The sequence below is a fragment of the Strix aluco genome, chromosome 4 (assembly GCF_031877795.1).
Source record: "Strix aluco isolate bStrAlu1 chromosome 4, bStrAlu1.hap1, whole genome shotgun sequence".
Classification (NCBI taxonomy): domain Eukaryota; kingdom Metazoa; phylum Chordata; class Aves; order Strigiformes; family Strigidae; genus Strix; species Strix aluco.
In genome coordinates, this window is record NC_133934.1 from 49,612,668 (window position 1) to 49,639,222 (window position 26,555).

At 40.0% G+C, this 26,555-nt stretch overlaps 2 protein-coding genes across 12 annotated transcripts in view; both read right to left on the reverse strand.

Annotated features, from left to right (window-relative positions):
- FHDC1 (FH2 domain containing 1) overlaps positions 1 to 6,478 on the reverse strand; it is a 38,252-nt gene extending 31,774 nt beyond the window's left edge. The window contains exons 1-2 of the mRNA XM_074823004.1: positions 6,415 to 6,478; positions 1,244 to 1,876 (exon numbers count right to left, since the gene is read on the reverse strand). Coding sequence (XP_074679105.1) covers positions 1,244 to 1,726 — 483 coding nt within the window. The 5' untranslated portion in view covers positions 1,727 to 1,876; positions 6,415 to 6,478. The remainder of the gene's footprint in view (positions 1 to 1,243; positions 1,877 to 6,414) is intronic.
- Positions 6,479 to 11,927: 5,449 nt separating this feature from the next.
- ARFIP1 (ARF interacting protein 1) overlaps positions 11,928 to 26,555 on the reverse strand; it is a 43,722-nt gene continuing 29,094 nt past the window's right edge. For all 11 annotated transcript variants that reach the window (XM_074823013.1, XM_074823012.1, XM_074823018.1 and 8 more), the window contains 3 exons: positions 24,869 to 25,026; positions 21,687 to 21,861; positions 11,928 to 13,540 (listed from right to left, as the gene is read on the reverse strand). In XM_074823013.1, the coding sequence (XP_074679114.1) occupies positions 13,385 to 13,540; positions 21,687 to 21,861; positions 24,869 to 25,026 (489 nt within the window). In that variant the 3' untranslated portion in view covers positions 11,928 to 13,384. The remainder of the gene's footprint in view (positions 13,541 to 21,686; positions 21,862 to 24,868; positions 25,027 to 26,555) is intronic.

Consider the following 26,555-nt stretch of genomic DNA (forward strand, 5'->3'; position numbering starts at 1 on the left):
GTTGTGTACATCTGTATGCAGTACAGGAAGTCCACTCACTGCAATCCTGATTTGAAGATGAGCATAGCCTGAAAACAGCGCAGAGGTTAATGACTACCTCTGATGAAGGCCCCAATTACTCCTTCCCGATGTCAGGGTTTCAGAGTCTGCAACACACGTGCCTGTTTTAAACCCCTTATTTTACTCTCTGTACAACATGCACACTATCGGTACCCTGGTTTCTCACCTTGTCCCTGATGATGTTGTTTTGACATCTCCCCAACCCTGCAAGATACCACCAACTTCAAGTCCCTATTTTCTCACTAAAAACTGACACATTGTTACATCTCTTAACTCCCTGCTCTCTGTATTTTGTTTACAAGCCAACATGTATGTAGACACACACAGGTGATTAGATCTGCATTTCCACCCTCCAATTACTTCATAGAAAGATCACTTGAGACAATTCAATTCAGGCTTCACAAAGAGGCTGTCTATAAATCGGGATTTAAGAACTAGAAAAGCTACTTATCAGTTCACCAGAGAGTGTTTGAACCTGAAAGTGCTCCGTATATACCTTCTCACCACCAGAAAGAAATCAGTAACAATCTTCAGACCTTCTTGGAAGGTTATTTTAGTGTCCAGAAAAAGCAGGGTAGATAAAGTTTTCATTAGCAGGAAAGCAACATTTGTGAAAGTTGAAACTTTAAAATTATCTCAACTAAATAACAAATTTCCTTAATCACTATAGTATGTTCTATTTCCCCACTGTCATACTGGTACTTCCCTTCCTGAAGTCTCTAGGGCATCAAGGGTATATACAGCATTAACCCCTGCAAGGGGATTCTCCTCCCTCCTGCCTGGTGCCTGTTTGCATGCAGAATATTTTGTCTGCACAACAGACATAGCAGAAGAGCTAAAGATAAAAGTTACAATACACCTATGTTTCACACTGAAAACTCAAGGGCTATCCAACATGAGTAAATACAGATGCCTTCGGCTCCCTCCACTTATTTGATTTTAACAGATGATCAAATCACAGCACTTACCAAGTTAAAATAATAAAACACTGTTAGTTCTTTGAAAAACAAATGTATGCCACTAAGAACAAAGAGTTTATCCTCTCCATCATTCCCCTCTCCTTCAAATCAAGACAAATTTGCTATAAGGATGAAACATGATAGACAAAGAGACAAAGGTGAGTCAGAACTCACACCAACTCCTACAGCATTATGTAAAAGAGAGGTTTTATTTCAATTCTTACCTCCTCTTTAGTCTCTTTAAATGAAGACTTTAAAGATCGACTTCGGGGGTCCTGGGGCTTGGTTTCTTCCTGCTGCCCAAAAAGCTCCTCGATTGTCTTTGTATCAATCTGATACTGCGGTCTTGCAGCAATCGTCCAAATATTGTTTTTACCGCGGACTTGTTCTTCAGGGATAGTTTTCCAGAAAAAGCTCCGCATTCGTTTTTTTTTGCCATGGTTGTCATGCCCATTTATCAGCTGTGGAGGCAGAGGTATGTTTGGCCCAGGCAGTGGAGGAGGGGGTGGGGGCGGGGGCGGCATCCCCAGGGGGAGCGGTGGGGCTGGGGGTGCCCCTGTGAGGGGACATGGCGGAGGGGGCGGTGGTACTGCAGGCTGAGAAAGTTGAGATGCTGTGGTCGTATCCTCGTTCATTAATCCCGTCGCGACTGGAATAGCCCCATTTTCTTTATCATTGACCAAGGAGAGACAATTCATAACATGCATTTTATGGCCTCTCCGAAGAGGAGAGTGTTACTTCCTTGGATTGGTTTGAACCATTGAACAGTGAGTGCAACAGCAACCGGTATCACGCTCTCTCAAACTCTAGTCTGCCAGCAGCAGCAACACAAGAGGGGACTGTACCATCTTCGCAACCTACAACAAAGGACAATAGGGAGACTCAGATCAGAGAGACTGGATATTGTCCCTCGCCCTGAAAAGACGCTAAAATTAAGGTATAACAGCTATGAAGTGTTTAATCCAGAAGGGAAATTTAGTGAATCAAAAGTCCTTCCCACGGCAATTGTATAACATTTATCCACACCAGGATCTCAAATAGCTTTGGGTACCTCGATTTCAAGAATGTATATGAAAATAAAAATACCGAACCCACCTATTAATCTCAGTTCAGTGCAATTTTGTAAGAGAATATATTTATCTCAAATTACTAAAACAAACAAATATTATTCCACTCCTAATTTTAGATTTTTTTTTTCAAAGATGATTACACACACTTAGAAAATACAAGTACTAACTATGATACGGAATTAACTGGATCAAACAGACCCTGTTTGAATCCTTTTAATTCATGGCTTTAATCCAAGCTGCATTAAAGTAACGAACACTATGTCAATGATTTAACAATCTAACCTAATGTACTGCTTTTTTGCCTTCGTATTTTTCACGCAGTTGTCAATAAGGGAAAAACTGTGCACAGTCCCTAAACTCTCTCTGTTCACTGAGCATAAACTCATACACATATTTGTATTTTACCATTACTGGTCTGGTTACGCTACCTCACAAAATGCACTAAGGGAAGAAAGACCACAGTTTGACTAAGCTGCCCCTTATAATTTACTTCAGTATCTAGGTTAACATAGCCAGTTCAATAAGCGGAGAGACAGGACAGAGGAGCTGAAAGGAACAGTAACCTACACATCCTAAGCGCTGCACATATGCAAAGCTTTAAACATTTAGGAAAGCTTTTACACCTATATTACCTCATGAAGCACCTTAACAAGAATCACAACAGTTTTGAGCAATTTTTCTTATACTGTCACCTACTAAATGAAGATGCTGTTATTGACGGTAAACCTTCAAGTAAGAGCACGACTTCTGCAAAAAGCACAACTTTGACAAGCCGAATCTATTAAAACAGATCTACTTCATAAGTCTCAGAGAAAACAAATTAAGGTGTTTCAATTACAGACCAATGAAGAACCCCATGGTTTTATGGAAATTTGTAAGTTATCTCAAAAAAAAAAAAAAAATGGGGAATTTGCAAAAAACAATCAAAGATACCACCAAATACAAATGAATAAAGACAGCCTCTGAGCAAAAATCAGTCGCAGGAAAGCTCAACAGAAAAAGCTGAAGTAATGCACTGGCACAAGAACAATATCAGATCAGAAATTTGGCACTGATTTAGTCGTATGCCTCTTCAGCACGGTTCACATTGAGCTAATAGCAACTCAGATCAGTTTGACATTGTATAATGGTGATGAAAAACCTTTGCTATTTTTGCCAGAGATCCATCATTAGAGTGTACACGAACAAACAGACTCAAGTCACAGAAACAAGCCTTAGGGCAAATTCTCTCTTGATCTGCAAGGACTCAGCCACTCACAGCTTCACTGAAGTCTACGGAAAACGACACAAAATGATCTGCTGTACCTTTTCTTGTCAAAAGCTTGCATAGGTAGCAACGAACTCCTCTTTCCTGCTTCAGATTTTCTAACCTTATACCCTACATTATCAAGGTATTCACAAGAATAGAAAACATATATAAAAACCTGTATGAGGTTTAAGTCATAGGAATGATAGAAAATATTTTAATGGCGGGGTAAAAAGGGGAAGAGCTACAAAAGTAGTGGATGAGGATAGAGGGTTTCAAATTTAAGTCAGCATTAATATCCAGTTGCTATTACAGAGCTCTGTACGTTCATGCCTCTCCTCCCAAGTTCATGATCATAGAAGCAAAGAGGCATAAAAAAGCAGGTGCAAGGTGGTGGAAAGAGATTAACCACTCAAAGTAATTAAGTGTTGCATTAATTTAAAGAAATACTCCAGTAGGAAAAAATCTTTTCCTCCCTACCACTTATTTAAAAATGAAAAATGCATTAGCTAGTCTTCCACCATCACAAAGCAGTCAGTCTTCAACAGTTATTATTTTCTAACTTGGGTTCCCACAGATTCAAGAAAAAAGAAAAAGGAAGAAAAGAGAGACAGACAGACTGACCGACCATGCCTCTGGGCAATATGCAAGAACCTCATTGTGAAACTTCCAATAAATCTAGATGCTTTAAGAAAAATGGGATCAAATCCTAATGAAACAAAGTTGTAGGCAATGAATCATCAGAGTCCCAGCGCTAACACACAAGAGTGGAAAACGACTGATCTCAGACCCGAGCTCTTCTGAGTTAGACAAGGGACACTCCTAGTGAAAGGAGTGGAGAACACAAGGGGAAGAAAACATCCCAACCTAGATGTAAAGATAGATAGATAGAACAGGAAAAACTGTTTTCAAGCCAACGAGCCCTGTACTGCTTTAGATGAGGTAACCGTCACCCAGAAACCAGAGGAAGAATCAGCATTTGGAAGGCAGGCATGAAAGGAAAGACACAGCATAAAGGCTGGCATTCAGCTTTGTCTTCTGACAGATAAGCACAATGCAGGTGACAGAGGTCACCTGCCTGTAAGAGGACAGCGGTCTCGAGTTACCAGATGCCAGGAGACTGGTCAAAATTCCCTTCTCCTGCTGCCTCTCGGAGGACCAGCTCGAAGATGTTCCCAGCACCCCCGCCATTACTGTGGGTGGGAGAGGAGAGAAGCTGGCAGGCGGAACAGGCTCCGGGCCGCTGCTTGGTATCAGCAGGTGCCTCCGAGCAGGAAGTACAGCGAGAGGAGGTGGGGAACAACGCAGCCCTTCCAACTGTGAACTACAGATTACCTAGACATGCCGGGACTGGGATGCATAATAAAACCCAAGCAAAATTTTAACTCCTAAGGAGCCTCTCTGCACTTTTCAAAGGATTAAAGGGAAAAAAAGAGAAAGGGACCCAAGAACAAACATTTAAGATGTCTCAATTACACCTCATTATTGCATGTTTGTTATCCAAAACAGCCCAACTGCAAGAGCTCTAAAGTAACGTCTTTACTGCACGTTTTAAACTGTGTCCATATTTGGCATAAAAGAAATATTTTATTTCTTTGTCTCATTCATTGTTTTAGCCAACCTAATCTAACTTGGAAATGTATTTCAAAGTTAGAGGGTGGGGACAACTTTCTCCCCAGGTAAGAAGACCAACCTTCTAAAGTAATTTGTTTCTTGCAAAAAAGGCTGTTGCCACCGAGACGGACGTACCTTACATTTGCATACACAAATTAACAGGTCAAATGCACGATGCGCTGAAGGGCATTTCATAATTCATACTGCAAGATATTAGTCCCTTTAACTCAAGCCTTGTATTCTCTACTGCCCACGTTTCTGTGTCAGGCGTCCTCCAAATTCTCATGAGAACAACGCCGATTTTGACACCAAAGCCCAACCACAGCATTTGGGTGTCTGGGTCTCGACAACTGCCGTACGAAAAGGTAAACGGAGCACAACCAGTTGCTAACTGCAGATAAAGAAACTGCAAACACGGCCTCCTATAACTATCCACCGATCTTGCCAAAACGTGTGGGTTACATACAAAGAAGACGCAGCTCGTGCTATCGCAGCGGCTTAGCGCTTAACCACTTAATGCACCCAACAGAAGCCCTCGTAGGGCACGACCTCCCTGCCCGAAGGGAACCCCACGCGGGTTCACCACACGAGCGAGAGGCAGCGGACAGAGGGCCCCCATAGCAGGCAGGGACCTTACTGGCTTTGTCAGGGGGCTCGATTCCAGCTGGTTTTTATCCGGGCCCCCAGCCGCTGCGTTCACCCCGCTGCAGGGACAGGGACCGGCACCAGCCCTCAGCCTTACCGTCTTCTTTTCGGCCTGGAGCGGGTGCTTGACTGAGGCGCCTGCCGCGAGGGCCCCGCCGCCGGGACCACCCCCGGGGCCCGGAGAGAGACCCTGACTCGGTAACTCCCTCCAACCGAGGCCGCTGGCCACGGGGGAGCGCCGAGGGCTTTTCGAGCGGTGGGGAGGGGGGAAAGCGCGCGGGGGTGACAAACGCGACCCTCTCGCCTCGGGCTCCCGCCGGATCCCGGGCGGCCCTGAGGCGCCCCGCCCCGCCCGCAGGGGGCGCCCTCGCGCTCGTCGCTCTGCTGCCCGACCCCCGGAGTGGGGAACGGGCGACACAGGGGACACGGGGAACACGGGGACACGGGACCGGCTCGCCCCGACGGCAGCGGGCCCGGCGGAGAGAGCCGGCGGTCCCCGCGGCAGCCCCCACTCCACCGCACACGCCCACCGCGCCAGGGGAGCGGTGGAGCAGCGGCGGCTCCCGCACGGTGACAGGGGACGGCCGGAGAGGTGAAGGAAGCGGCGGGGGAGCCGCAGACCCCGGGGTCCCGCGGGGAGGGGACCCCCTTTTCCCGGGAGCGCTGTCCCCTCCGCCGTCTCGGGAAGGCGGAGAAGGACACACACAGGCGGCGGCGAGACCCCTGCGCGCCCCCCACATTCCCCCCCACCCGGCAGCGCGGAGCCTCCGCCCGGAGCCCCCCCTCGGCGCCTCGCCGCGCCCCTCCCGCCACCGCTCACCTCCGCGCCCGCGGGAGCACGCGGCGCCGCGCGCAGCAGGGCCCGGTGCCGCCACCGCCGCCGCCTCCTCCCATCGCGCCGCGGCCGCGCCGGCGGAGCGGGCGGGGGCGGGGCAGCGCGCAGGCGCGGCACGGGCGGGGCCGCGGCAGGTGACAGCGGCGGCCCCCGGGAGCGCCCCGGCCTCCGCCCGGCCTCCGCCCGCCCCGCCTCAGCCTGGCCGCGGGACAGCGGCTCCCCGGCCCCTTCCGTACCCGGCCGGTGCTACCGAAACGCCTGTGCGGGAGCGCTGGGTGCTGCCTCAGCGGCGTGCGGAGTCGTGCAGCGGCCTCCTCGGGGAGTCGTGGTCCAAGCGAGCTGAGTGGTATATAAATATATATATATATCTATATCTCATTTACCACATGCTGTCGCCGAAATCACAGCAACTACTCCTATAGAAACAGGACCGCAGTGCCAGGAGCCGTGCTCCCGCTTCGAAGGGACAGCCTCCCTTCTCCAGCTAGAGTCTTTCGCCCCCAGCCCCCCTTCCCCATCCCCTTCCCGCAAGCCCGGTGGGAGCAGGAAGGCGGTCAAGTCTCTGAAGTGGTGAGCGTGAGAGAACTTCAGACAAATTTGTGATTACAGCCCTGGGTTACGTCTCACAAGGCAGCTCACAGGACTTAGGGACACCTGAAAGCCAAAGTACCATCCACAGATGATACAGCAAATAAATACACTGTTCTAAAATATTTTGCAAGAGATTGAATCACAGTTCAAAAATAAAACTGTTCCCCCACACGGAGTAAAGGCAAAGAACTTCACTCAAGTAAATAAATAGTCACGGCTGTAAGGAATAAACACAGCCCACACGCCCCAACACGACTTTTTACAGGAGGTCAATTCTGAGGCAGAATCAGAAAAGCTTCCTTTCCTGAGAAAGGAGGGAGGGGGAAAAGAAAAAACCGCTCCTCTGGCCTTGCACAATCAGCCACCAAAGCTTCTGAGCTGGGCACAAGAGAGAAAATAACACCTTGGCACAGTCAGGGGTGGGAAGGCAGGGGCGGGAAGACAAAAACGTGTCTCATCTCCGTGTGGAGTGCCTAACCCGCACTGCTGCCTCTGCCTGGGGGTCGCGAGGCAGGAACCAGAGGGAGAGCGGGAGGCCAGGTGGCCTCCTCTGGCCCCAGCCAAGGAGCCCAGGCCCGTGGTTGCTGAGGTATCACCACCCCGGTTCACAGTTCTGCAGCCAGAGACGTTTATGAACCTACTGGTCTGGCAAGACAGCCTGTTTGAGTCACTGGATTTTAAAAAAAAAAAAAAAAAGAACAAAAGGAAAATTTAAGGAATGTGATGTCAGAATCTGGTCATTTAAGCTCAAAATTCACCGAGTGCAAACAGTTCAGTTGCAGTAAATGGCAATTCCTATCACGCCACACGTCTCCACTTGGCAGGGTGAGCGGCAGCTGCGGAGGACACCCTCAGCTTTGAGCCAGCATGGACATTCCTCGAGAGTGTCGGGTCACCCCTGAGGTCGTCAGTGAGGAAGCCCATTGCCGCTTGGACTGTAGCTGCTTGTGTTGGAACCAAAGAGACTTGTTTTCATTGCTGGCAGTCATGAGCGCAAAGGTTCACTAGAGAAGATGGAAAGAGCAAGCCAAACAAGAGACTTGCATAATGGCATTGTATTAAAAAAAAAAATCAACCCAAAAACTGAACAGGGCAGCAGAGGACCTGGGAGTCAGTCTGGATGTGAAATTAAACTCTTTAATTTTTCCTCACTCTGTAGGTTTTTCCCCCAGAACTTTTCCAAAACACAGTGTTAGCAAATTAAGTTTTTAGCTGATATTTTTTCCCCTAAAAATGTGAACACTCAGCAGGCAAAGATTTTGCCCACATGGCTAAAATTAATACGAGTTACAAACAACTGAAAACAGGTCTTTACAGTAGGAAGTATTAAGCAACTTTAATAATAGGTAGATCGAGCAGCCCCACCTATAATAAGCAACAAATGCACCTCCCTAGAACAGATAGCATTTAGATGGGTTGCTATACAATGAAAACAAATCCTACTGTTAATATTTCAAGATTTCTAGTTAATGAAATGCTCAAGACAGTTTTCAAGATCATCTTCTTTTAAGGCATTACCTTTTTTTAATGAGAGGAAAAAAATGTCCCTTGTAAACCCTGCTTTGCTTTAGAGCACAAAGCTTCTCACGCTTTAGGCTGAACACAAATTTAATGACTGAACAGATCTAATGGGAACAAAGCAATTTATACCACCTGAACAAAAGTTGTCATCATCTGCATTACAAGCCCTCATTTCTACAGTGTTTGGACAAAGGCAGGAGAGAAAGTTAATTGTGACACTCCATTCACATTAAAACCAAGTTCTATTTGGTTTCAAAATTAAGCACTGTGGTAGTTAACCTCTCAAAACAAAACCCTGCAATTAATTACCACTATCACATAAAACTAGCATGATGCATACACATATCTAAGTTCACGACTGAACAGGCAACACTAGTTTTTAGCATTATTTAAGTGCTTGAATTTACAGCTTTCAATATTCTTTAAAAGGCAGCAAGGTGTATAATTATTTTTTTAATTAGCACAGTGGGACATACCATTTGTAAAGTACCATTTACTAGGAACACATTGCTGATAGCTGAACTGATCCTGACTGAACCAATGGATTTATGCTGGCATAAACAGTAATAACAGGACAAACCCAAATAAAAAAAATTGTTTCAGGTGTACTCTGTTCTATATCTGATTTCTGCACTTAATTAAGAAATGTTATCATGCAGCCACACTGGTACCCATCTAAGTTCTACCAAATGATGCTGCAAGGGAACTCTCAAAAAAACCTCTTAATCTCTTTTTCTGCTTCTCCTGGAATATCAAAAATTTCCATTCTTCCAATAGCTATTATCTTTAAAATGGGTTGTCATAAAGACATGAGACAGTGTATTTGCTCTGAAAAAGTTTTTTCCACCTACAGTGATTATAAAAAGTTGAACATACATTTTGTTAACATAAGTACTTAACAGAAATACACAACCAACAGTGGACAGCATAGAATTTTTGCTGCTCCTGCCCCCTTCTTAAATATTTTAAGAAAGGAAGCTGAAGTGTAAAAAGTAATGCTTTTGTGTCAGCATTCTCTGCTGTAGGAACAAAAGATTTGCAAACCATAGATTGAGCTTTTATGTCCAAGGCCATTGCCCCGCCAGGTTCATACACTGCTTCTCTGCAGGGTAAGGTACTTGCTTAATTCACTTCAAACTATTGCCACGACGACAAAATGTATAAACACAGCCCATCTACCTGGCCACTTGGTTTCCACATAAGACTGACAGAAATGAAGAGAAAGGACCTTGGTGAAAATAGGTGCACTGGGGTGAACAAGGCTGCTGTCAAAGACATACAACTGTGCTTTCTATGCATCACTAGATTAACACCAAAACAACCTGAAAGAACACAAATATGTTGAAGAGCTACTAACAAGGCCAAGTAGCATGAACAGAGAAAAATACAAACCAAGCAACAGTCAACTCCTCTGTAAATCTTCTCATCAAAAAAAAACCCCTTTCAATTTGACACAATTTAGCTGTCAGTAGTTGGATAAGTTTGGGGTGGGGGCAATCACGAAATATGAAAGTATTAATGACTAATTAGAAATATCTGTGACTAGTACAACCCCCACATCAAGCATGCAGCATGGAAAAGATAACCAGACTGAAAAAAACCCCCTAAAGATAATTGCAGATGAGGAATGCTAAATAATTATAATACCTTATTATTCTTGTAACACCACAACAAGGAACAAGAGCAGATAAGCAGAGAATACAAACTGAACATGCCCCCCCTTCAGTTCAAAACAGAGTTGAGGGGAACATTTAGCTTTCCTTTTATATTACTTTGATCATTTTCTCAAGCAGAAACAGAACACAGATAAGGTTGCTGGGAAAACCAGTTGACAGAAGATCAAGCTGTTACTTTAATGATACTGGTGTGTTACTGTACTCGCATAGACCTCTCCAAATATATCTATAGATACATTTTATAACCAGAAAGGTTCTTTGCAAGGGCTTGACAAAGCATTAAGTATGCCAAAAAGCATTTTTTAGAGCAAAAAGCTGTTTGTAGAACTCATACAAAGAGAGTAACAGGAGCTACAAGTTTCAAACAAGCTAGGAGTGCAGATAACTTACAGTATGATCACCAAGAAACAAAACAGCTCCTTGGGTCTCTCACACTTTGGTAGTGCATCTACAACAGCTTATCTGAAATTCTATTAACTGCTTTAAATTATTCTTCCTGAGAAACCTCGTGCAACACTAGAAGCACTAATGTAATAACTTGTAACAGAGATGAAATCTTTCAGACAAGACTCTACTAGGCCGGTATGGCCCCCTCTTCAAACAAACAAACAAAAAAATCCGTCCTGACAACTGTCTGCCTAGATAAATGCCAGCATTACAACTTCAAGATATTTATACAGCTTTATAAAGCCTGACAACTGTAATTGCTTCCCATTAAAAACTTCAGAAGTGTCTGCCTCGTATGATCTCCAGAAGCAAAAGTTTCTAAATCTGGTTACATCTAAAGAGGTAGCTTTGAATATAAGATATGAGCTTCAATTACTTCATAAGCACATATATTTGAATGGGGGCAGAGAAAGAAAGTTAAAGTACTACAAAAGGCAATCAGTTTAATATCCTATCGATCAGCTGAACACAGAACCCTCCTCGATGAGGCTAACAATCAGAATTGTGCTTCAGTGAGCACAATGGAAGTCATTCTTCCTTCCCCCTGGTATTAAACAATACACAGACAGATTTTAGTGAGTAATATCTATTGTCCAACCTTTTCTTCCAGGTGAAGAGACTAGCAGTTTGAAGCCATTGCAAAAGTTTGAGGGTTACACAATGCCACATGGGTCATTCCTGCATAAGGCAATTTCAGATTCAAGTTCACTCTTACCCACTCTGACAGATCAGTTCCTTCTGGGCAGGGACTATCCTCAGCAGGAGACACGTGAATCTGAGACAGGAAGCAAGAGCATATGTTCCGTACGTATCCTTTTCCTACGGTGTTCTGAAAGCTGATATTTCAGTTGTAGTCAGTAGGTTTGCATTCTTCGTCCCTGCTATAATGCTGCTACCTGCATGGCCTAGCTCAACTGTACAGTTCTACAGCCAGCTTCTTTCTTGCACCATCATACCATATGCATGCCAAAATTCAGAGACAGCGATAGTCAATGGCTTTACAGGAGTTGTAAATGTAATGAAATTTCCTTTAAAAGTTTAAGGCAAGAATTACATATACTGAAAGATTTGTTTCACTATGAGTTTATATTTAAGCTGAATTTGCACACTATTAAATCATGCTGAAATAAAATAGCATCAGTGTTACTACCCTGTACAGCTTTACCAGAAATTCTTGGGCAGAGGTGACAACTCAGAAAAACAGGATTCAGCTTTCACTGCAGAAGCCGAGTTCTACTCTTAACCACCACAAGTCAAGGAAAGTTGACTGCAAACACCTTTAATATGAATACAAAATTCACATAGGATATACATTCTGGGAAACATAAATGAACTATTACAAGAGATTCTGACAGAACAAAAACATAAAGAAGGCTCTGTCAGGACAAGAATTTAATAAGGAATGATTAAAAAGTTTGATTTACAGTTACATTACAGTTGTGTTAAGCACTGAAAACTTTAAGAATGTCAGCTGAAAGGCATCTGAACATACAGTACATAAATCATACAATCCACACCGTTGTAAATAACATATCTGAAATATTTCATTATACTTAACAGAACACAAAGCAACATAACATGTGCAAATGAGGACTCCAATATACTGAATTTAAAATGTCTATAATAAAATTGACATAGAATTTTACATTTAAGGACTACACAGTTGATGGAGAAATTAAAAAAGTATCCTCCATGTTAATCCCATTACCAAAGTATGCTTTTCAATTAAATAGAAAAACTGTACTGGCCCAATTTCCTCTCTCAAAATCATACCTGTCCATAAAGGTTAACTAAAGCTTTAACTTGCTCTAAGTGTACAATGAAACAGCATTTACACAGTCTCCTTCCCCTTGTTGGGAATTGACAAGCCATTCTGTGAAAGGGTTTTTGCATTATGTACACTGGTGGAAAATATTATCTTATAAAAAGGCACATACCTGTGATTTAAGGCTAGTACGGTATTTATTTCATAGAGAAAGTAAAATTTTAAACAAAATTAGTACATTGCATGGTTGGCCTCACTCTGGAAGCCACCTGGTGCAAAGCAAAAATGTGTGCTTAGAAGCCTCAGACTGACAGTGATTCTTGCTTTAGTGTTTTTCTTTTTTTTTTTTTTAACCTATGATGGAAAGATACATCTTTTTAAAAGGCATTTACTGCAATTCCACTAGCCAATGAGTCATCTGTTATTGTTGCCTTATATGCAGATATCACACATAGGCCTAATATTATTAATCTGCAAAATATTCTTTTCACTCTCTCCTTTTTAAAAGCCATATGAAAATTACTAAAGATGTTTTCTGTATTTGTCTATAAAATACCAGATGTCGGTACAAATCATGTAAACCTCCATTTGGAAATATTTTGACTAGCCACCAAAACGACCAGAAATCAAAAACATCATTTGTCAGTGCAAGTCTATAATAGTTTTGTTTCCCTCTCCCTCCCTCCCTTCCTCCCCCCCATCCCAGTTTCAGAAATAACCACCGATCTTTACATATAAAAGGAGTGCTCTATATTTGAAATGACAGAAATTATGTTTGGTTACCTTACAGTCACTCACTTTCCCACCAAATTCAGTTTTACAGTATTATAAAAGGGGGGAAAAAAAATTAAAGCTGTCTGTGCAAGAATCACTACAACAGTCCTTCAACCCCAACCCTTAATTATCAGATTTAAAGATTTTTTAGGTTAGCATTGGGTCCTCTTCTCTGATCCAATTACTGTTCTTCAAGCCAGGATGGGGCATCTGCTCCAGGAGTTTTCAATTTGATGTGGAACTGTTTAAGTGTCTGTTCAAGCTGCTTCTGATTCCCAGCAAAGTATGCCGCAATGGCATTGTGGAACAGAACAAGCTGATTGTGCAATACCTTAACCTGCAGGCAAGGAAAATTCTTTAACATTAAAGCAATTTAGAGTTTTCATAAAGTATGCTTAACAGTCAATACCAACACAGTATGCATGGACCAAAATCAATTCACTAAACAGCATAATGTTATCAAACACTTGATTACAAGTACTTCACTCCTTGAAATTAGATGCCAACCCTCAGTCTAAGATACCTACCTGCAGGCCAAATGGACTTCCCTGAGACAGTACCTGAGAAATGCATTATTTAAGTACACAGTTCATTTATTTGCCCCCCTTGCAGAGAGTTGCTGGTTTCCAGCTCACATACACCTAAGTCAAATGAAACTGATGTTCTTTTCCCAGCAATATTTCTTGACCATCTCTCGTAACACAGGATTATTTACTGCACTTGGACAATATCTTGACCGTAACATTTGTGCAAAGTAGTCATGCAACACACAGGTCAGAGCAGTAATCAAAACTTGGGGAGAACAGCACAAGAGCAGCTGGAGGGCATCACCATTTTTCTCTTCCAGTCTAGTCTATGATGACATACTATAGCACAGATGAAGTTAAACAAGTGTTACATTTTCATCCTAGCACACCAGTAAACCTGAAGTGGTGAATGATGAACAGCAGTGTGCTGAAAAGGCATCTGTCCAGTTTCTCCTGCAGCCAAAACCTGTCCTTTTTGTTCTTGAGTGTACTCTCAGCCCAGCACAACCTTATTCTTGTGTCAGAGCCCAAATCCCTAAGGTGGTGGTCTGTAGGCTGGCCTGTTTCCAGCCTACAAGACCTTGAGCCCAGTAGCATTTAACCACCACAGAAGAGAATGGGGAGGAAGAGGGTGGCTGACTGAGCCAGGTGAGATGTGGTAGGTAGCAGATTAAGCTTTCTCTACTCAAATTTTGGATTACTGCCTCATCTCTCAACACAATCCACAAGGGACAGTCTACTCCTGTCATGCTGGGAAGCAAAACTGTCTTTGGGCCAAGTGTGGCCTATGTCTACCAGTTGGCTGTCCCTGTTTTAAGAGATTATTTGGCTAACATGCTTTTTTGAAATGCACGCGATGCAATACAGAAATACTTTATTGCCTTCATTTAAGAAAAGATATCAAATTAAAAAAACCCAAACATATATTAGACATGCTATTACACTAGAGGAGTAACATTTACAGTATTACACAGAAGTGTAATAATATACTTTAAAAATAAAATACCTTGAGAAAAAAGGGCTACATGTGTGCATGCTTACAAACATATAGATATAATACATAGAAAAGTTTCAGCACTAGAAGTTGAAGTCTCTTATGAGTATACAACAATTTTATTCTTTTTACTGAACGGTCTCATTTCACAAATTAAGTTTTACCCATAAACTGACAACTGCACAGACCTTAGATAATCTCTCTTTGGTGGCCCAATTTTTGGTATAGTTGTTCTTACAATTTGAAAACTTGCTCTGAAAATTTGAAAATGTTTTCTTTCTTAATTCAGGCTGATTTAACTAAATACACATCAAAGAATAGGCTTTTTGCCTCATTAACGGTGTAAAATGGTAGGTTATTCCATCAAAATGCTCTCCAAGAAAAAAAATATGAGGTATGTATGGTTAGGAAGGAGTTCACCATGCACATCATATCTTAAGACAATGTTTTTTAAATTTACAATAGACTTCACAAAATTTATCACATACAGCCATTTTAACATTTAGGAGATAGAGAATTTAGCTAACTACACTTGTCCAACATAGCTCAGCTTTTCAGTGTCATAAAAGATGGCCCCTTTTTCAGTTTGTGTGGGAACATATGTATATAAATACAAGTATTTTTTTAATCTACAAAAATTTTCATCCCCAAAATATTATGTCATACAAGTGGGAAATGTTAAACAACATAAAGGGTTTGCTTTTAAAAGTTTAGAGAGCAAAAAAATTTAGGAGGTACAGTCTTTTTTTTTGAGCAGATCCTTTTATCATTGACATGCAAGACTTTATACAATCCATGCTAGGAATTCTATGCAGAAGTACCCTCACTGTTCCAGCATATTATTAAAATATTACAAGAGTTTTATTTATACTGTTTATAGGAACTCAAATAAAACAGGATAATTAACCCACCCTCCCAGCCCAAGTTCATCAATTTGAGACCAAGTTTGGTACTTTGTTTGGGTAGCTTTTAACACAAAGCTTCTGTGAACTGCCCTGAAGACTTCTGATAATTTTATATTCAGTCAGGCCTAGGCTCAAGTATGCATGCACACACATACAGAGGCAGGAACTCACAGTGTAGAGGCAGATGATATGGACTGAAAAAATATGTTTGTTTTGGTGAGGTTTTTTGAAGTACCAGAGCTATGTCATTGTATGAGGTTCTATCCCCAAGCCAGATCATTGTGGTGTAAATTTTGTGATCGTTATCAAACTGGTTGCAGAGGTTCAAGGTGTTACAACTTCTGCTCTCCTCCTTCCAAAGCTGATTGCTAAGTGAATCCCAGAAGTGATGGTGGGATCTTATTATCCATAGCTTCATTCAGGTAACTTTAAGATTAAATTTCTAGAAAGAGACTACTTAAAACTGTCTGACACTGTACAAAGAAGCTCTACTATGAAGCAGCAGCCAGCTAAGAGAAAAGAGAAAAAGCTGTAACACCTCAAATCACCTGATGTCCACTGCAAAAACACCTGCAATCATGGCTGAGAACTGAACAAGTATTCACTTAAAGCCAAGTTCAAACCTAACCAGTTTTCCCATGAAAGAATCTCAGCCTTACCCATCCCATATCCAGCCATTGATTCCTACTTCCACACTATGTTTCACCTTAGCCCTCTGTTGGCAAAACATGCATGCACTTATGTAGTCAGCTGGATCAGGGAACAGATCTAGATTAAAACTAACCAGACAACAACATATTTGCTTTAACCTGGACCAGTTCCCCAATCTGATTCTCTGCACAGCTGCAAAAACACATTTGTAAACACAACAGAGAAGGCAATGGGGGGAAGGGGGATAGAGGATGAAGGGACCACCTTTTTTTTTTTTCCTGCAAAGTCTGGAAGTGACTGTCAGACTACAGTGTTAAAGGCTAACTCTTGGGCACTAAACTGTAGCACCTATGCCAGTAAAGGAGCATTTGAAGATTTGCCTTTCAATCAAAGGATGTTAATGGTATGTTGCTAAAATATGGGTTACAACATATGACTAGCATGCCTGTCAAAAAGCCATGGTGTTTTACAGTTAAACATCATTTAAAATCATTGTTCCTTGTTAACTAACTACATACACCTATTTGTTCCTAATTACAAGCAGAGTAAGCACTCCACAGTAGACTTGGCAAACTTAATCTCAAAACAAAACTGAACTTTGTCATTAAGCGTAAAAAATGGGCATGCCCTAAACAGAAGACTTAAGTTTCACATAGAGAAGATAATATAGGTTGGAACTGAGTTTTCACATTTCCTCTGGATACTCTTAACATTTAAGTTCTTTTTAAATATTGGCCTTTTCCCCCCCACCTCCCTCTAAACACCATATTTTCCATGGCACAATAAGCAGAGATTTCTTTACATTGTCCTCATTCAGACTGTTTCAGCCATCTCAACAACACCAAAAAGACTAACCCCATTCTAATCTTTCTGTCAGTTTGTACCTCCTCACAACTATCATAATCCCTTCCCCTAGCTATCTTTATTTGAAGTTATTTGGTCTGAACAGTTACGTCACCTGGGTTTCCATTAGATTGCTTCTGCAAATGAAAGCAATATGTAAGCATTTAAATATCAAACTCCTGAAGTACAACTCACAGAACTGCATTCAAATTCTTTCTCTACACAGAATGATATTTGACATTTCTCAAGTGCATACATAAATAACAGTTCTTCCTTTCTCAAAAAGGCAATGCCTTTTCAAGAAATTTTCAGTGGAAGAAATCTTTAAGCGAAGAACAGGCCACCGTCCTTATTTAAACAAACAAAAAAAATTAACTATTTGTAAGCTACAGATTTTGTTTACAGCTATTCCTATACTCATTACCCAATGCCACAAACTTCTACAGAACTCTGCCAGCTGGGGATAGCACCAAGACAACTTTGCAGCAACATAAAAAAAAAACAGTCCTAAATTTAAGATCAAATGCTATAATGAAAGTGACTAGAAATCTTGGTTTTACAGACAGAAACGCAATCCCAGCTTTACTGTAACGCAGTTCTCTGAACCTTTGGGGCTTTTAATTGAAATATTAACATACAAACCCAGGAGAACAGGTACAAAGAGATGCAACCATGCAATGCCTTTTTTCCACTAAACATAGGGCCAGCTAGATTATGGATGTTTGGTGACATTTGCAGCAACACAGACCAACCGGAGCCCACCAGCCAGTTAAACTGCCTTTATAGTTCCTTTGCAGTGACAGCTTGAATCACCTCCCAGTTTTCACTGCTCTCCTCATATACAGTGCTTAACCAAATATGGGACAAAACTTTTGAGTGGGAACATAACTGAGTGCGTCTAGTAGAGGTACATTTACAAAAGAACATTGAGGATTGTTTTGACATTAATACGTCAGGAAAAAAAATACATAATTTTTAAAAAAAGTTTAATATTGGTCAGACTGTAAAAACATATTTATTGGGAGATAATCATGAACTGATTTATCTAATTTAAAATTAAACCCTAAATTGTCTAATTGCTTTGCAATAGCAAGGTTTCATTACACAATTCTGTTTTCAGTACATAAGTGATAATAACAACTAAGCTTCAGACTACACTGTACCAATATATACAAGACTTGAAGCCCAAAGGTTTACAAAGTACAATTGAAAATTTATATGGCTACCATACCATTTTGTTACCTAAAAAGGCTTCTCTAATTAGAACAAATACTCATTCACATTTGGATTCAGCACCATGACGATACATCTAATAAAGTTGATGATTAGAGATTTGCATGTTCTAGTATATCATAACTGATATACTAGTGAGTCTGGCAAGGCCATGCCTTGAATATAGCTGCTCAAATACTAACCCTCATTTGCCTTGTATGCAATTAGCTTGCAACAACAGAGGCTTTCTAAAACAGGCTACAAAAAGGCCCTTTGGAGAGACTGAGTAAACCCAGTATTTTGCCCATGGGATCATCTTTTATTTTGATCTCCTATTCTATCACATGAGTACCAATATGGTCCCGGGGATAGACACACAAAATGGCAAGTTCCTACTATTAAGAATACCATATCAGTATAACCAGATTAATTCCCTCCCTGGGACTACTGTAGCAGCTTAACAATTTCAAAATCGCCCTTCCACTTGGGAGTTCAACATCGTACACAATCTTCAGTTTCTGAAGTTTAGCCATCTCCTAAACAGGGCACTAGTCCCACACCTGAAGCAGCTGTGTTAGACACACTCATACAGCTGTATCCACTGTGCTCTTCCTCCTTTCTGTCTTCTCCTTCACGTTAGGCACATGTTGTATTTAATAGATGTTTAAATTATGATGAATCATAGCAATTGTTATCATCTACCCTTGGAAAAAGTAGAAGATCTGAGATTTTAATTTCCATTAGATTTAATAATCTAGTCCCTATACATACTGTTCCTGTACTTATTGAGTTAATAATCCTTTAAAATATAAAAAGTAATTGACTTAAGAGAAGTCACACTTTATATGTGGCTAAAAATTAAAAGTAATATTTACAATGGTTGTAATAGTTGTCTGGCAAATCAATTGTGCATTCCAGTTTCTTAATACTAGCTACAGGACAAGTATGAGGTCTAACAGGAGTTCCCCTTCCACTGACATTAACTTAAAAAAAAAAAAAAAAATTGGTTGACACCAGAAAAAGGAATAAAGATGACAGATTAGTAAGAACATCATCTCTCAGATATCACTGCCTCCCACTACCCCCCAGGAAGCACTCTGGGCAAAAAAGAACAAAAACTTTCAGAGAGATGCAAGCTCCTGAAATGAAAATTTATGATTAGGATTAAGATTACATATTGTTTACTATGGAGAATCCTATACAATAAATAGAAAATACCAAAGTAAAGCTTACCTGAGTAAAGCTCTCAGTAGATAATTATATTTAAGCCAGTACTTGACTGTAAAGGAAGTCCTTTCTATGGTTTATTTGGGAACAAAATTACATACACCCTTTAGTAAATATTTTGACATCTCTAGCGTCAAAACTGAGAAATGTCAACCAGTGATAAAAAGGCTTAAGCATGTGAAAGTTCCCTCTGTATTAATCTAAAAGAAAAGGCAGGAAGGAAAAAACAATCTCTTTCAGAAACAAAATTTGTAGGCTGTGACTGCTAACAGGATGCTTGATCTAATTCAAGACTGTCACTAGGAAGAAAACTTCATTAATGTTCCCTAAATTATCTTTTTTTTTAAATATGGAATTTTTTTTTTACAAGATGGAAATAAAATGCTTTCACTCTGAAGTTGTCCTATCTGTACCGACATAAATTGATCAATCTGCTATATAATGCAAACCAAAAGAAAGCCCAATAAATGCTATTTTCAACCAATTTGAACTTAAGCATCAGAATTCCTGTACAGATAAGAGCTAGAAGGATCACACAATTTCAACAAAAGTACATTATATTAGTAGCACACAACTTAGTAGAAGATGTGAAAACAAATGGGAAAAAAAAAAAGGACACCTTCAGTACCTTCAGTATACCCATTTTCAACTTAGCATAGTGTTAAAACTCAGTTCTTATGAGCATTTTCTAGTTTAAGCATAAGTATCAGCATTCAGGTTAAACTTCAGCTTGTTCAAGAAAATTAGTTTCCATATAAATTTTTTCAATTTGAAAGTTAATTAACTACAAGTTCATCAAGAACAACAAATGAAAGTCAGGGCAATACCAGTTTTTAATTATCTGATGATCCGGTTTCATCAACTCTCCATGGCTATGTGATTCCAGACCCCTGATCCTAACACAAATGCCTATATGAAGTAACTGCTCAAGAGCTACATTTTTAGCATATATTGTTTTGGAAACCAAAAGGTTTGTTGATTTTCTCCACTTTTTTCGTCTCATTTGTTGACGGTTCATGTTTCTTACCTGTCTTCCATCTTTGTTCTAAGTAGCTAATGCAACTGTGTATGTGATAATATATTCAAAAATTCAGAATAATAATCAGTTTTAATTGGTTTAGCTTGTCCCCATGATTTCCCCTTGAAGTTTCCTCCTTCTATGCAAGGAGTGTGATTTACTACTGTTGCCATTTGGGGCCACTCCTGTATTCTCTGACAGGCAGTTGTTACCTACATTCAGATCTTTGAAATACATGAATTAACCATCCTGAAAATGTTAACCCACTGCTAGATGTGGCAAACTGACATACTGATATCTTTTATGTGAGTTTTGACCACATTTTCCTCCCAAGACCAAGGAAACATACAGTCACAGATGATTACAATCATCTCATTTACTACCAGTATGAACAAAAATCAGATCTTGAAAGACCATCATTTTTACATCCAACTGGAAACAATTTAGAAGGATTTGTTTAAGAAAGCAGAGTTTAAGTGTGTTCTCTATGGCAATTCTACTGTTGCCTGGTAGACAGAATAAGAGGGGTAAGAATCCTATCATTAAGGGGGTATAGATGAAATGGTACGGTTGGAATAAACACATATGGAGAAAAAACAACTTCATATGAACAGTTCAAGAGCCCCGTTTAAAATTAAGAAACTATAAGGGCACTAATTATACGAAGTTGTAGTTCTCAGTTCAAGTTATTAGTTTAAAGAAAGCTTAACTTTCACATTCTTTGTGCATATCATATGACAGTGTTGTCAAATACAAGTACGACATTGAATGTTAAATCAGTAGTTATACGACTCATTTACCCATTAAATGCAATAAACTGGAAAAGTAATGCTTTTCCAAACTTGAAACCTCCCATATCAACAAGAAACTTACTGCCATAATGTTTGCCATTTGTAGTTGGAGCAGCTTGATTAGGGACTTTTAAGGTTGTCTACTTCAAAAGTGCATGCTCCAGTGATACAGCAAGAACTCAGAAAATTTAGCTTATTTTCTTTGCTCACTCTGCTTTTAAATTAAGATATATTTTAAGATCTAGCAACTAAATTTCTTGCAAAGCAGAAACTTATAGGACAAAACTAAATATAACATCAGAAGTTGTATCTTACCTTATTTTCTTCCAAAAATTTCAATTTGATAGATACATCATTACGCATTTTGTCGTATTTCTCTTTATGCACTTGAAACAGTTGTTGTGATTGCTCAATCTTTGGCAGAGTGCTTGCATCACGAGGGCCAAGATTCAGCTCTTCTAGGTCTGTTCGATAGGCATCATATTCAATCCTGAGAAGAAACAGGAGGAGGAAAAAAACCCCTAAAGGCAAAGTGTCTTAAAACAGACCTCACATATAGAGCCAAGCACAATAGAAGATGAACAAAACAATCAACTATGGAAAAAATAAGAAACTCAGCAAGTTTCCCCCCCTCCCTTCCTATTCATCAAGCAAGACCACCCCTTAGTACATTGTATAAAGCTGCCTGAAGTACGCCCCCATTTTTGTTCCTGTCTCAGCCACATGCTCCCAACCTGTTTTGTGCTGGCTTCAGCAGTCAGAGCCTTTCCTGAGACATCTCTGCTTATTAACCCAGATAGAGCTAGTCAGTTTTTTTTCCAGGTTATTCTTCTGCTGGTAAATCAGTTCAGTGAAGAGTTTGTGTTGATGGCAAGAGAAGCACCAAGAGCAGGACATCCCCTTCAAGCAGATGTTTAAGCAATGGCTCACTTCTACCAAACTGTCTTGAGGCTTTTTCAGCATGCTCTAGGCTTCTCTGTATATATTAATTGGAAGAGTTTTACAGTTCTTCCACAAATAGTTTTGTGGGAACTTGTCTGCCCTATGGATAAACAGGCTGCAAAAAGATGATGCATTATTTATACTCTACTGAGGACCTATCTTATTTTCCTAGGGAAGTCAGACTCTGGATCAATACCACCACTGAAGGAGATAAGGGAAGAGAAAGACAGAAAGTTAAGACTAACAGCTGGGTAAATATTTAAGTTAACTCTGCACCAAAGGTATATATCCTACTTCTAGGTAAGACAGATGAAAAGTATTTTCTAATTTACTCTTGTTCTCACCAAATTATCTATCCTGGATACTGCCAGCAAAACCAGAATTGATGTTATGGTATAGACTCTTGCCTGCAGATACCTGACAAATGTTTTAACTGAACCAGCTAGTCTTCATATACCACTATTTAGTAAAAAAGTTATAAACCTCCTTGATATGCTTCCATATTAGACTGTACTATTTTATTACATGAATAGAAATGAACCAGTCATACCGTCTTTATAATTTTAATGGGGAAAAAAAAAGTGTCTTAAAAGTATTTTTTAATACAGAAGTTTGAATATTCAGTTTTGTCTTCAAAAACATTAAGCAGGCTTTTTTTCCAAGATACGTTTATTTAAGTTTTCTATTCATCAACATATAGCATTTGTAAGTGGGGAAAAGCACCTATGGAACGTTAGTAGTTTAAAGATTGTATCACTAAATTAATCTTCTGCTTTCCAGTGTTACATACAAGTCTACCAAACACTGGATCCTTGCCAGATAAACTACTTTTATAATTTAAATCATTATTGCAAGTGGATGAGACAAATGCAGTAACAGCCTCAAACTTTTTTCTTCCTCCTCTTATGCAACATGGGCTCCTTTGTTCACAGCCATCTAGCACTCGACCAGGTAAAGTAACAGACAATAACAAAAAATCACTTCAAGGTCATGGGCAGCCCTGCCCAAAGACTCACTCTTCGTTCCATACTACTTTTGTAGCTTTCAAATAACAGAACCTAGCATATCAGCATATGATAGATGCCAATTTTAATGGAACAAACCACCCTATTTCTGGCTTTTCAAATATGCTTTCTCACAGACATTTCTCAAACTGGAAACAAATCAAGAATAAAAACTGGTTATAAAAACCAACTTTTCAGTTGGTATAACTGCCACAAAATAAAATGCAACATTTTCAGAGGTAAAAGGAGTAATATTCACAGGGCTCTTCTTGATTCTCATTGACACTATGATTCAGGCTTTATTTAAAGAGTTTATGACTTAATTCCAAAAAGGAAACAAGCCAATAGAGTTGATAGAAGGAGGGAATAGATGAATGCTGAAGTGCAACTGGGGACGGGGAAGATGAGGCACAGAAAAAAACGTGACTTATTTTCACACTGCAAAATGATGGACTGCATATGTAAGAGAAGAATCTTTGTAATTTATTTGCCTTATTGAAATGGCAAAATACTTTATTTCTTTAATGAACAGAAAGGGAAAGTAATGAAGGTATTTCAGGAGGGAAGACCCATATACTGAAACTGACTGGCAAGAACAATCATAGCAGATGTATTTTGCATAAATTTTCAAGGGGATACCTGGAAAATGTGAGAAGCAACTTTTTTTTTATATAATACTTTAGTGTCAAAAATAAAGCTATAGGTTATATTAATTCTGCCTTTCATGCCTTTTGAAAGTGTACCTAAATATCAGAACAGTAACTTCTTATACTGCCTATAAATAAGCATTAGAACAGAACAATTAGAAGAAGAGGGGGAAAGAACCTCAAAACTCAAGCAGTGTGCAATTTTTGACATCCCCCCCAACACGAAAAATTATATGCATAAACTACATTCTTTGGCAAATTAAAAGAAATAAACTTTAACCTATTAAGTGAATGAAAGAAAGTCAAAATGGAACTAAGCATCAGAAAGGACAGAAGTCCAAACCCTGGCAGGAAAAGGGAACTTGGCTTTAGAGTACTATGCCACATCCAAAAGTAACCTTCTCCAGGGCAGGAAACCCATTATCTACTGCTAGATCTTATTTACTCACTAAGAAATTTCTTTTTTATTTTCCCCTTTCTGACCAAGCCTCCAACTCCTGCATAAAAATTGAAGTGCGAATTGTTCATATTGTGCATCAACAGAAGCACAAGATTAAATGTTTTTCAGTCAAACAGACTATTTAACCTATTGCAATGTAGCTGGATAAAAGGGTTAATTTTGCACTGTCACACTGCTTAGAAAGCCACCTTAACCCAGCAGGTAGGAAAAATAGCTATAATTACTTCTAGAACTAAGTAGTAAAATTAAGTCTACAGCAGAACACTTACAAAACATTTGAAGGTATATGGAATGAGGCAGTTAACTAAATCCTAATTATATGATAGTCGTGTTATAAGGTTTTTATCTGACAGGTTAGTCACTCAAATACAAGGACTAGATGATACAAAGTCTGTTTGCTGAAGATTAGTTTGTAATGAAAACAGCTAGACACAGAATAGCTACCTGGCACTTTCATACTGTTTCACAGTCAATAATGTATCTTCAATTGTTTTATTCACCAATGTATTCACACTGGCAATAAAAAAGTTAATAGCCCCAAGAAGAGTTTCTCCATTTTTAGCTAGAAGTTTCTGCGTATCTGCATTGTAGCCAAACTCCTCCTATAAACAAAGAGCAGAGAAAACAAAACTGTAGATCATTTAAAGTCATAAAACTCATCACCAACTATACAAAAAATACAAACACAGAGATGTGGCAGTTTTTCCACTTCTGTTTGGGTATGGTTATGATTAAACAGGTACCATTTCAATACAACATTCAGTTCACAGCTTTTGTGAAATCTCTCTAACATCAGCAAACCATGGTTTACAATTTTGTTACCACAAACGATGTTAAATCCTATCTTATAACGTGATTTTTCTGCACTTTGAAGTCTTGAATGTTACTTAAAAGGAAAGTGCTAATGTAATCTTTACATTGTCATTCAGCAGGGTTTTAATCCAGCATCTGGTTGTCTAGGTGATGCTTTAATACCAACAGAGACACCACTACATTAAATACAGTAATGTAACTAAATTCACAAGGGCACACAGCATTAATTAGCTCTTAAGTTTTATTCTTACATTCTGGAAAAGAGCATTGCAAAACACTCCAACATCTATCCCAGTTTAATAGGCTGTAAATAACTGAAGAACAGAGCATTATAATGGATAGCAAATAAAAATGATAATGTAGCTCAGCCATAAATTTTGAAGGGACAAGGGCAAAATTATTTCCAAGGCATTTCAGTCACATTTGGACATATGTTTGTTCATGTCTTTTTGTTAACAGCAGTGTAAGCTCTGACCAAGGCTGCAAAGATTTTTCCGAATGCATGGATGCCAAACAAGTCCAATTATTATATTTATGTCATCCATATGGCATCTTCATATTCTGCAGATGGGAGTTCTCACAAAAGAGTACAATCTCTGGTTGTAATGGCTGTAAAACACACTACGTTCATATTTGGAACTTGGTCTTCTTAGGCTTGCACACTGCCAACAACTGACTCAGAAGTGCTGCATTCTCCCAGTTCCCTTTCATCTGTCTAGAACACAAACACCAAAGCCAAATGATATTTCATGTTAACATTAACAACTTCACAAGGGTAAGGGTAATGGGCAATGGTAAGGGAAGAATGCTCTAGTAAAGGAGGTGCAGTGGAAGTAAGCAATTTGAAGGGGAAGAAAAAAAGGAAGAGAATTTAGGGCAAGTTTTCATGAGCTGAGCCCTGTAAACACTGCTAAGGATCTGTTGCCTTTGCTTTGCACAGCTGCCTCAGTGGCAAAAGCAGCCAGTTAAATCACTACAGGCCTTGCTGAAATAAAAACAGTATTTTTCAGCTGGTTTTGCTCTAACATTACCAGCTACACAGTAACACAAGCGCTGGCATGGGGAAGAAATCAGAGCATACAGGCAGAGACAACAGCAGCAGGACTGCCCCTTTTCAGCAGTGTTTAGTCCCATCTCTTTTCCCTCCTGCAGGTAAGACTGCAATTACCCAGATCACTGCAAACCCACGTAAGCAACACTACCAATTCAAAGGCGGGGGTAAGAAGGATGGGACTGCAGTGGCTTGCAGTACTAAGAAACATGCTAGCCACCAAAACTATCTTTCTACTGATTGGTTCATACAGTTTCATATAAAAAC